Raw genomic sequence first — 12,838 nt, forward strand, 5'->3', positions numbered from 1 at the left:
TTGTAGAAATCGGATAGCTTTGCAAGGAGCCATGAAAAAAGCAGATATAAAGCAAGGCAGGTTGTACTTCCAGATGAACTGCTTCCTGTAATGTGGGCGTATAAATAAGACAATGAGGTATTTGTTTAAAAGTGCTGTTTGCGTGGGAACAACCCTGCATCCTATGTCTTCTATGACTTATTTCAAAGTAGATCTTAAGCCCTCATCCCCTGACACCATTGGCCTGTTGTATTTACTATGAATGTGTACATTTTTATGTAAAAGTCATCTTAATCCATGTTGTGCGTTTCCGCAGCCACTTCAGGCACACAGCGTGGAGCACGGCTGTGCCTCGGCACGGTGGGCTGGAGGTGGTGGGTATGGGGCAGCCCTGAGCTACAGGGTTGAGATGGTCTGGGCTGCTTGATCTACAGGATTAAAAATAACCAGCTAATAAAGGGCGCTCTGTAATTATCCAGTGTGTATATTTAATTTACCATGTTCAGCTGTAGCCTTTTCCAAGAAAATTTCTACTGGAAGTAACAGTGACAATTTTCGCATAGAAGAAAGGTGGTTCTTTAGAAGTAAAGGTCTGTGTCATGGTTGTGGCATTATCTAGACTTCTAAAAATCTATATATGAGAGAAACTGAATATAAATGCAAGTATATAATCACCCTGTTAATTTACTTTCAGCTAATTTAACTTCCCATAAGTCACATACACACTTATATAAACGGCAGTTTTCATTCATTTCTGTGCCAATATTTAAAAGCAGAACATTACAGTGCAATCTCATTAGTACGGCTTTATTGATTTATAAAATCACACTTTATTACACTAATCCACATATGAGAAAGAATAAAATTGTGCATAGTTACAGCTAAGGTCTTCTCGTCAAGGAGGTACATAGTTTGCTTTTTCATCAGTAGTTCACGATTTAAATTAGTGGATGTCATGCTGTTGGACTCCATGAACACAGGATTAATGGCCAACTCATTAGTTCATGAAGTTTAATCTTCTTGGTGGGTGTCCCTCCTCATGGGAAATGAGAGGGAATTGGCTGCAGGTGTCTGGTGAGGTAACAGCAATCACTCAAAGAGAGAGATCCAGAAGGCGAGCTGCTGCTATTGCAAACCCAAGAACATTTAATATTTATTTTTTATTTGATGCCAGAATACTCTTTTTTTCCTTAGGAGAAAGCAAATGAATGCTCTGAAGGACACGCAAAGAGGTTGTATCTGCAGTAGTACCAACAGTGGTACTTTCCCAGGCCATAGAGATGCTGCCGTATTTGAATATTTGGCATAGATCCTTAAACATATCTTTTTTTAAGTGGCTTTCTTGGGGAGTGTAGCAGGTTTTGTACCCTTACTTTTAGTTATCAGGTAATTATCAGTTTCTTTTAAATCGATACTACAGTTGAAAGTGAACCCCCTCGTGCTGAATTGGCTGTGTGTAGCCACAGCGTGGTGTTTCGCAACACGCACAAACGAGCTTGCTAAGTCCCAATGCAGCAGCAAGTTATTTTTGTCCCTTTTAATCTGTTAGGCCCTGTTCCTGATCTGTAGGGTTTCCTAAATCCCATTGATTTCTCTAGGATTAGGCTCCTGAAGTCCTTTGAGAGCCTGAGTCTGGCTGATCTTGTGCTATAAAATGGAAACGAACCCACTGTCTCTACTTCAAAACGCTACAAGGATAAATGTGTTAAAGGTTATCAATGTTCTGATTTGGTGGCAGGGAAGGCCACAGAAATACCAAAAATAGATTTTAAAAGGGACAAAAATAACATGCTGCCTGGAGGGTAAACGAACTCCTAGCCGTTGCTGTGTAGTTTGGCTGAATCGTGTCCCCGGGGAGGCTCCAGGCAGCCAGTACTTTGAGAGGCAGGACCGGAGAGATGCCACTGGAGATGGTGCTTCAGAAAGAGGGACAGTGGCTTTTACGTGCACAGAGGGTCGACCTGCCATTGCTCATGTGCGCGGTGGCACGGGTCCTTGAGCGAGAGGGGATCCTCACAAGCTGCTGCTGGGGGGTCCAGCCTTGGCTGCTTAGTGTTGCTGGAAAGGCTGGTGGGAGAAGGAGATACTGAGCTCTTTGTACGAATCCCTTCCATCTGCCCCTATAGAAGAAAAATGACTTGAGACTGCAGCCACAAAATGAGTTTGTCTCTGAAATGTGTCTGTAGAAAGGCAAGTTTGTCTTGGTCAGCTGTTTTCTGGGTTTAATCTGTCACTCCCGATGACCGTGGTGACAGAAATTGTGCTTTTAGTACTGCAGTTATCTGTGTGGCCAGGAAGAGTCCATCAGCATCTGTTCCTGCACATGCATCATTAACAGAGATGTGAATTAATTTCTAGCAACAGACAATGTTGTCCTTTGGACTGAATTTCTACTCCACCACTGAAACACTTGGAATGCTTGTCACGTTTTTGTGGTTTATAGGTATCAAGTGACTGGCTAGAGAAGGGACAGACAACATTTAAAAATCCCAGAATGACCTTCCTGAGTTTGGAGTTTCAGGAGAAAATTGTATTTGTAAGTTGAGCGTGTTTGATTTGTAATAGACTAGTCCCCTCTGAAACTTTGTATTTTCATGTAGTTACAACTATAAATTACCCCTTACCACAGGTAAGTGGCGACAAATGTGTAGAATGGATAGCATAGCCTGGTCCAAATACAATTCCTTCCACTGCTGTTGAAAAAAAAAATGTCAGTAGTCTTAGTTGGATAACCCCAGAAGTCAATAAGATGAAGTAGTTGTGTGTACAATGTTTTGTTAAGATAGGTTACACTTTATTTTTTGTTAAATGTAGATAAGGCTATTTCTAATACCGTGCTGCAGATAAGCTCTGCCTTAAGCTTAGTTTACTAATCAGGTTGTCTCTCCTGGAGGCAGACCAGGTTGTCTCTGTCTTTTCCATTCTCCACTTACCATTAGCAGATCTGTGGGGATTGTCCTGCCTCCCAGTTATCTGGCACCATAGGTGACAGGTGCAGGAGAGCCAAAGCAGCCTCTCCACGTTGTCCTGTGACAGGAGGGAGGAAGGTGACCTTTAAACATTGTGCAGAGGGAAGTGGGGCTGTTTTCCTAATATGTTTCTTCATTGGCAGCTGGAGAATTTTTCAGTGTAGGTGATGGGAGCAGTCTCTTCTTGCTGAAAGAACGAAAATACCAGTCTTTGAGAGCAATGGTCAGAACAACATCCTTCCTTCTAACTTGCCTGCAAACAGCCTCTCAGCAAACCCCCACAACAGCGCTTGGCATTGCAGCTTTATGAGTCAGTAGCATCCCTGTACGCTTCACGTTTAGACGTTATTTACTATAGTTCCGCCCACATGTGGTGACCACCAGTGACTCGAGTTTGTATAAAATATGGTTGTAGCAACTCTATCATTACTCTGAGTGTACAACTCCCACATTATCTGTCATTTTAAGAGGAACTGCTCCGTGGACATGAGAAGCAAATGACTTGTGGTTTGACCACCTATATTTTGGTGGCTCACCAGATTACTACTGCCCACCAGTGGAATTGAATAAGGAGTTTGCAGAAATCATTGGTTTGCAAATGGGAGATGTAGGTGTTCTGCACTTGAGAGGTCAACTTCTTAATGACTTGCTAGGGGCTGTTTTGGTGCATAGTAACAGAATTACTGCTCAAGAACTGTTTTTGTTTTAACAAGAAAGTAATTGAAGTGACAATAGCCCCTTTGAAGTCTTATTTTTAGATTGAAATAAGCAAGACGCTGATTAATTTAGCAGCAGGGCATCGGTGGCTATTAACAGCTTAACATGAGGCCCTGGTAGATTGATAAGGAGCTAAATAGTCCCTGAATCACATATTAACAATCTGGCCATACTATAATTTAGGCACATGTTGGGTAATTGTCAGTGTGGTTGATAGGCAACACAACCACAGCAGCTATTTGTCTTTTAAATGGGCACTTAAATTATTCAGAATAATAGTTGATAGGCATCAGTACATCTGAGCCACATTCCAGTTATTCCAGGCATGGATGACAAGCTTTAATTTAGTTATCTTAAATACAGCACCAGACTCTGTGTGGGCAAACTCACTTGTGTCTATAAGCAATTTCTCAGATGGGGTCTGCAGCCCATGATGAGATCCATTTTCTGTAGCCCAAGCATTAGTGGTGCATGAATAAAGCGGGATGCAGCTAGTTTGGGTGTGATTACCAAACCAACAGCTGGGCAAACGTTTCACCTGGCATCTGGGCCTCCCATGTTATCCATAGTTTTACCTTCTGAGATCAAGAGGAAAGGTAAAACCTGCAATGCTAATTAGCAGCCTTATTTTTTTAATTTGTTTTCTTAAGTCTGCTGTGGTTACAGAAGTTTTGAGCAATTCTCCTGTGAATTTAACGTCTCTCTAGTTTTATATCTTGCATGACATTCTAGCTGAATAAGAGTGACAGTTTATGAACCATTAAATGTGTAGAAGGAGTTGATAACCATTCAGTTTCTCCTCCGGTTCCTTCTTATTGTAGCATTAGCAATTCTGACCTAGTCACACTGTGGGATGTCGCTCGAATTAATTAGCTAAATTGCTACCTAATGGCAATAAGATTTTATGCCACTTAATATTTCAGTGCAAACATGGCAGGCAGGTTAACGTATTTAAATATGATTGGCTCGCCTTTTCTAGTGGAGTATCTTAACTTCTGTTTGGGCTGTCTGCAGCACTCATTGTGCTCAATTAATTCAGCCATTAGCAGCGGTCTGATCTCCTATTAGCTCTGATAAAAGGTACAGTCACGTCCATAGCCCTCTCCTTCAGTGATGACCATCCTGCGGTAAGGATGCTGAAATGCAATTTAAAGGAGGAGGGAGGACACGCACCCAATATGCTTCGCACATAACTAAGTCACATTAATGATGAGAGACTTATTTTACAATTTGAAATTTATCAGCAGAAAGCTCCAATGGTTGCTTGCAGCCTGCGATGGGCTTGGGCTGTGCACACACATGCTGCACAATGGTCGAACAGTTGTTTCAGGCCATGGAAGTGCTCATGGTGAAAGGTGCCGATTATTCTTCGCGTCCCATGCCTGAGAAAAGTCATCAAGTTTGCTTACGTGCCTCTTGGTTTTCTTTTCTTTCCCCCTTTCTTTCCGCCTGCCCTCTCCCCCCACCCCCCTTGTGAAGCAGCCCTTCTGGCTTTGTTGTAAGCGTGGTTTGTAATCATTGTACACATCCCAGATGGTTCATGAAAACTCTTTGAAATGCCATCTGCCAGGCGTGTGTCCAGCCGGCAGCCTGTCATTCTGCTACAAGAAAAACGGAGGCGGGTTTTCCCTTCCCCCTGCCTTTCTGAGTCGCATTCAGTAACACTTGCTCAGATGTGAAGCAGGATAACAGCCCGAGCATCTGCAAGCAATCTCTGCTCTAGACAGCAACATGGAAAGTTGTTGGGTTTTTTGCTGTCGCCCAGATAAGATATCCTAACCAGTGTAGTTTTTATTTTCCCTCTGTTTGTTGCTGGAGACCGAAGCAAGGTGTCAAATGTTATCTCTGTGATGTAATGTTTTTCTTTTATGCAGTGACTTGGTGTTTCTAATTCATTCAGCGTGTGTTGCAGGCAGTCATGCTGATAGTAAGCACATCTGCAGTTTTTCAACTTGAACATATTCAGGAAATTAAGAACACTGAGATGAAACAAATAGATCCATTAAAATGGCTAAGAGGAATTATGGCAGAGATATAATTGTCATGTCAAATAGGCAGCCAGCACTAGTAAACTGCTGACTGCAATTTCACCGCTATAAAAATTCAGAAGGAAAAAAAAGATTAATAAATACTCTCTGTGGGAACATATAGATAAAGAAAAGAAGACGGCTTTAAAAGATAAAGATAAGTCCTAAAGTTCCCTGATCTTTGTGTCTCATGAATGTGTGTTGTCAGTTACTGGGAACTGACATTTGACTGATGCGCTGGACGAGGAGCAGTACAGAGTTTAATTCTTGCTCCCATTGTGCTCCAGGCATGGGACAGCTACACCACATCCTTGAACATACCTATTGCTGAGGCTTTTCGTTCTTTTTCCTTCCCTCTCACAGGCCTGGTTTAGGGGAACCCGGCAGTGGTCAACAGCCATGAAGCTGCGGTGAGGGTCATCGCAGCCTGAACGTCCACAGCAGTGTCGGTGCTCGGGGAGGAGATGCTGCATCTGGGCTGTGACCCTTCATCCCAGCTGCTGGCCGTGTGCCTGCTCCTCGTGTGCCAAGGCAGGGACCTGCCTTTAAATGGAAACACAGGCACTGGGGCAGAGGGGGACGTGTGGTGCAGTTCCAGTGTTTCTGTGGTCTAGATCTGTGAAAGACATCTGCCCTCTGCTACAAATTACTGGGTAAAAATCGTTACAGTCTTACTGTAAGGATTCAAGAATATAAAGAATGTAAAATCAAACAGGAAACAGTAATTGTGCTACTAGGGTGGAGATATCTATCACCATTTCCATCCCCTTTTTTGCTTTTCCTCCTCCTGCCTTCACCCATTCACGTAGCTCCAAAAGAAGGAATGGTAGAAAAAGCACAGGAATCTATAGACTATCTGAAGCCTGATGGTAAATAGTTAAAAAAGAGAGTTTCTATTTTGAAATAAGAAATGGAGGATATTAGAGAAAGTGGATGTCATCAAGGAGTGATAGTCTTTCAAGTGTGTCACTCTGTCAAGACTGACCTCTTGAACAGTCTCTCAGATGAATAGGGCATAAGCAGACTTTCCGCTTCCCTGGCACTTGAAGACAACATTTGCCAGATGCAGACATGGTAAATTTATGCTCTTTCAACTTCTCAGAGCTGGAATCTTCCCAAGTAGTTTCCAGAAGCTCAGCTTCTTTGTACTTTCTTCAGTCCTGTTATTTTTAAGAAATTGTATGCATGGAGAAGGCACTGCCCAGGGGTCGGAAGAGTGCTACAGAAGTGAGAAATCATGCTTCATTAAATGTTAGGTATGGTTTCCACATCTCTGAAGTTATTCCCAAGCCAGCAGATTGGTTGCGGCCACAGCACTTGAACACCTCCAACTCTCTAACTCTGCTCTTTCGTCTAAAGTTCAGTTTCTTATACTTGTAAATCTGTTTTACATTTAATCTCAGATGTATAGAATCCAGCCATCCCCTAGCCTCCAGAGTCATGGAAAATAAAGGCTATTGAACAGAAATTGATCCTAATCAATTAAGCTGTGCTCAGTGACCTAAAATGCAATGGCCCAAGCCATCTTAGCAAAAAGTCATGAAATGACTCATCTTACACCACGCTTCAAAGGGCTGTAAATTGGTCAGAGGGGAGAAGAGTTTCAGAGCTGGCGGAGTAGCAGTGATCAGAGCCCTGTTCTCCGTGGGTGCTATTTAAATTGATGAGTGCTAGAGAGAGATTCAGCATGAATTATTACTAAACAGAAAAAGTATTTCGTGAACTGGAATGAGCTCATAGGTGAACTTCTGTGAGAAAAGTTTGCAGGTTGTCTCTTTAGTGAGCATGTGTGAACAGTGCATCAGAACTGTCTCATGGTACTTTTTAATGCTGAATAAAAAATAATCGCATAAATAAAGAGAAAATATTAAGAAGAAAGGAAGGAGGAAAGATCTTTATATTGTGAAAGAATATTTGGTGAGATAAAGCAATAGAGAAATAATGGAAGCTGAAAGAAGTTGCATTATCTCAGAATACAGATTTCAATTTTTCCGAAGTTGAAGTATAAGAGACTGTGCTAATGGCAGGAAGGTAATTGCTGGCATGTTCCCAGGTACCAAACTCTTCCAGCTGTGTTTCTGCATGTGATATGAGAGATTTCTTTGCCAGAGTGTCTTTCTGGGAATATCAAAAACATTGTCATTGGGTGGAACAACTGCTACTGCCAGCTCAGCCTGTGGTCTATGTTATGTTTCTATGTGGGCTTCTAACTGAACTCTTGACAATGCTCTCTGTGTAGCTCACCAAGTTGTATTTTTCAGATACTATTGGTTCTTTATGATCATTTTTTTATTATTCCTTTTCACTCCTGGTAAGAAAACAACTATATTAACATGCTCATTTTTCCTTTCAGGCACAACCCGCCCTCCAAGAGAAGGAGAAGTGCCTGGTGTGGACTATAACTTTCTGACTGTGGAGAAGTTTCTGGAGTTGGAGCGAAGTGGGACCCTTCTGGAAGTAGGAACTTATGAAGGTATGGAGTCATGGGCAGTGAAAAAGCACTTCAAATAACTGTGGTAGGACACCAGACTTGCAACACCCTCAGTTGTGTTAACCAACCTGAGTTAGGACCTCACCATCCTAGTGCTCTACGTCCCTTTCCTCTGTCTACCCTGGGAGAGGAAATTCCAATATTGCTGTGCTTTTGTCTTTTCAAGTTAACTACCTTCACTTCAAATTACTCACCTCAAAAGATTAACATGAGTAGGCCAGGAAAATCCAATGTGAATTGCGGTAAAGAAGTCCTGAGTGAAGGCAGCCTGGCAGTGAATGAAAACGCATCTTTTCTTTGTACCTGCTATATCCCATCTCCGTGTTCACTTTTTCTTCTCTCCTGCTGTCTGTCTTTCCCTTTGCCTTCCCTAAGTGCACATCCTTCATCACCCAGCTGCGCCTCACTATGCAGCTACACCTTGCGCTGCTTTTGGCCTTTTTGGCCTTTTTTTCCTTCTTTAGTATAGGATAATTACTTTTAACTTGGCTCATTGTGTTGTTCCTTTTTATAGCACGGCTTTACAAACAACAGCACCAAGACAGTCAAAGGGCACTGAAATGTCACTAGGGTGAGAGGAAGAGAAAGATAGCTTTGACTTCCAAGAAAATGCAAGGCAAATTGGCCATATTTAGGTACACAATAGGATTTGTGTAATTAAACCTACAATCTATATCTCCTTTAAACGGAAAACTCGTTTTTAGTGTGTTTTGTTTGGTTTGGGGTTTTCTCTGTGTGTGTGTGTGTGTGTGTGTGTGTTTGGGGGTGGTTTTCTGTTGGTTTTTGGTTCGTTGGTTGGTTTGGTTTTTTGTGGGTTTTTTGGTGGTTTTTTGGTTTTTTGGGGGGCGGGGGGGGTTGGTTTTTTTGTTCTCCTGGAGACCATTCAAATGTACCTCTTGAGAAGACAATGAAAATAAATGTTTGAAAGTCCTTCCAGTGTATTTCAGCTCATTGATGTCATATTTACATTTGCAAGAAGTTAAATGAGTCGTCTTGTAATTACGAGAAGTTGAAAAAGCCTTATTCTTGCAGCTGTTACTAAGAAACATGAAATACATTTGCAAACATGAACTACACACAAGTAGTTGATAGTCTTTGAAAAGCAGTCATCGAATATGAACAAAAAAGATTGTGACATGTGGTTTTGGTTTTCAAGCTCGAAGACTAAACAGTGTTTCAGGACTTTTTCTACTTTTTAAAAAACTCCCGTGTAAAGTCACTTTTAATCCTTGCACTTATTCCCAACTGCAGACAATTATAGTGTCAAACCTGGTTTGCACGAAGATGCTAAATGTGTAATTTGGTTTCACTCTTCCACCTCTCGGGGCTGATTAGCTCCATCAGCACCAATGCTAACGTTCCAGCAGCAGCACTTCTCCAAAATGTGCTTTTTCCTCTCCATGTTTCTAATTATAACACTAAATTAGTTTTCTTTGTCATGGTGCTTGAAATAGATCAGCTGAGCTGCCTCACCATTACTTCCTGATCGTATTTGTTCTGATGACCTTTCCGCTTGGAAAGACCAAATGGGTAACTGCCTGTGAGCTGCCTCCTGGGACATGATGGGAATTAGTATTTAGGAAATGATGAACCCAGCTGGGAGAGTGAGAACATGGTCATTTCATTGTGTATGTGGTTATGTGCAGTAGCAGCTACACTGTTTAGATTTTGTGGGTTGCTCTTTCGAATTGCTCAAGATGAGGGTTGATGCATATTTTGTTTCTGTGGGTGATAGAAGTGTCTGAACTTCAAAGGAATAATTTGTCAGAAGTGCTGAAAAGCCTCTTTCCCCATTGACATCAGTGATGCTGGTGCATAGTGGTTCTGGAAAGCAGGCCCATGGAAGGCAAAATCAATAAGAATAAAGCAAATAATGATGACGCATGTGTGCACATATGCATTGAGACATATTACTATTTGATTGTAATGTGAAATAAATAAAGTTCATTTTTCACTTACAGCTTCAAGAAATTATTTTGCTGCCTTCCAAGATTTCTTTAATGGCTTTGTTGTACTTTTTTCGGAAATCTTATTTTACAGCTGTATTGATCAAGATAGTGTTGGTCTTGATTAGATCTCAGAAGATGGTGTGATTCAGATTCAATGCTGCAATCACCAGCAATTTTGTCTATTAAAAAAAAAAATCTGCCAAAAAAACCCAGACCACAAAGTAAGTCAGACTTATCATGTCCAAGTCTTCGTTACTGCCCAGCTTTATAGTCTTAGATCACTTTAATTAACATTTGTCTTTTGCTGCATTTTGCTACTTTTTTTTTTTAATGCACCACCATGATGGCGTTAATTCTGTTTTTGACCCTGCCAGTGATGGCTTATTGTAAACCAGAGGGATGGAACCTAACAAAAAGAAATAATCTTTTATTTCTCTCTGGAGAATAATAAAAATGATACCTTTAATGGATGGCTTTTATTATTAAGAATGCTACCAATTGTACTGAGTAGGAATCAAACAATTGCAAAGATAGGGCTGCTTTTGATTACAATGTAATGAGGTGATTTAGAGATGAAGGAAATGGAATGCTATGAAATGGAGAGTAGTGATGATGAATGGGAAGTTTTCATGTGCCTGGCAGCCACAGGCTCACGTGGCTCAAGGTGGATGGTGGTTTGGGGTGGTTGGTGGTCTCAAGGTCCCTTCTGGCACTTAATTTCTAAGCATCTGCCTGTAGTGGGGGGGAAGATAGATGTATCCTCTGTATTTCTGACCTGAATAATCAAGATAAAAGTTTTGGCATTACTGGATGACATTTGTTTGCTTCTTGAAGGCATAAAGCCATCTGGATACTGGTGTTGTCATTGGGAAAACCTTGCAGGAGAAGACATAACATGAGCATTTGTTTAGTGATAGTTACTGAAGAGAACTTCTGGGGAGCAAGATTAGAAAACAGGGAGCTGTCAGAAGAGAGGTAATACGCAGGACTTTATTGCTGATACAGATACTATTGATTTGGAAAGAATAAAGAACAAGCAGAAGAGAACAGCTGGAAACCATGAAAGAGTAGGAGAGTGTATCAGATTTTGAAAGAACAACCTGGGTTTTCACAGTGCTCTAATTGCAAAGAGAGAAACCGCAAGCTGAATAGTGCATAAAAGGTGTCGCCTACCTACTGGGCTGCATAACGTCATTATTCTTCCTTCTGGCAAATAGGTGCCTTTGGGCAGTTTTTAATTCACATCCTGGTGAATGCAGAGTGAGAATGGCAGCTGCTTTTCTGGTCACCTGTCACCTCCATGGTGTGTTCTGCACCCAAAATGCTCCGAAAATCCTGATCAGGTGGGAGGGGGCATTTGCAAGCCTTAATTCCTGAGGTTTTCAGTTCCAGGTTTAACATGCTGATTTTTAAGAATAAAGCCTAGGAATTTCTTTTTTCCCCCCTAATGAAAGCTACATGTTGATCATGTGAAGCCAGGAACTGGAGCTGAAATCCTGGAAGACCTGCCCAAAGCTGTGATGCTGCACCAGTATCGGTGCTTTTTGCACCACGTGCTTGCTAGCAAAGCTGCACACAACTTGCTCAAGCCAGTTAGTAATTCCCATTGACAATACTTGTTAGGAAGGAAGAGTCTTTTTAGAGTGCATGTTGTCTGGGCCTTCTGGTGAATAAGAAACCATGATAATTGTAATCTCGGGCATTTATTGAATGGTACTTTAGGGCATAAAATACTGATGGATGCATGGAAGTAGTTGTGTAGGTTACTAATTATTTAGCAATTACTTCTGCATTTGAATTGTGGGCTCTCACAGGGACCCCAAGGGAGGACTGTTTTGAGCAGAACCACAACTTCTAAATTTTATTCCCATTTCTGCCCCAGCTGCTGAGTGGCCTCGGGCAAATCAGGTGACTGCTCTATACTTCAGGTTACTGGCCTGGAGAATATTAAAACAACACTTAAGTATCTCTTCATTAATATTTCAGCAGATATCCTGTGCCTGCGGTTATCTCCTAGTACAAATAGGAGGCGGGGAGCGGAGCAGTGATATTTCAGAGGGCTGTGCTGGAGGCAGCGGAGGAGATGGGCGCTGTGCAGGGGAACTTTAGCATGGTGGCTGGATTTTGAATGGGGATGGCTGTGTCGCCAGGGTCTGGCGAGGCTGTATTAATGAGTGCCTGCCCAGCACTTAGTGATCCTCAAAAGAAAAAGTGCTGCACTTTTTAACATGTGAAGGGTTATTACATTATAGCATATTATTGTCAAGGCATCATCTTTCATTCTCAGGACAAGTGTTATGTGATTGCCAAGAGAAGTAATAAGTAATCTGCATTAGTCTCAGGACTAAGATGTAATGGGGTGACTTGCTAACATTTTTAAAGTATATAAAACTAGCTACTGTAGACAGGGTCTCTGATTGTGGTACTTAATGAGTGTAATAAATTACCTTAATAGTGCAGTTAGAATTTCAGCTGAAGTAGAGAGGTGTATTCAGCAACATGCTTCAAATCAAGATGCCTTTAGCCTAATTTATCTGATGTGAAAATTCTCCTTGGGTTTCTCTGCAGCAGCTCTGCTTCCCCAGCTGCTTTAGCAAGATGGCTGGATTTTCTTTGCTGGTCTTGTGGTGCCTTCACAGCCTGAGGGTCTCGCCAACTTGGTACAACCTTGAAATGAGAGCTGCGTCTGTGGCATCAAAACATGAC

The 12,838-nt window shown here is 41.7% G+C and overlaps 1 protein-coding gene across 17 annotated transcripts in view; it reads left to right on the plus strand.

Moving 5' to 3' along the window:
* MAGI1 (membrane associated guanylate kinase, WW and PDZ domain containing 1) overlaps positions 1-12,838 on the plus strand; it is a 347,210-nt gene that overhangs the window by 247,871 nt on the left and 86,501 nt on the right. For all 17 annotated transcript variants that reach the window (XM_065642339.1, XM_065642340.1, XM_065642341.1 and 14 more), the window contains exon 3: positions 8,046-8,165. In XM_065642339.1, the coding sequence (XP_065498411.1) occupies positions 8,046-8,165 (120 nt within the window). The remainder of the gene's footprint in view (positions 1-8,045; positions 8,166-12,838) is intronic.

The sequence above is a fragment of the Caloenas nicobarica genome, chromosome 11 (assembly GCF_036013445.1).
Source record: "Caloenas nicobarica isolate bCalNic1 chromosome 11, bCalNic1.hap1, whole genome shotgun sequence".
NCBI classification, from domain to species: domain Eukaryota; kingdom Metazoa; phylum Chordata; class Aves; order Columbiformes; family Columbidae; genus Caloenas; species Caloenas nicobarica.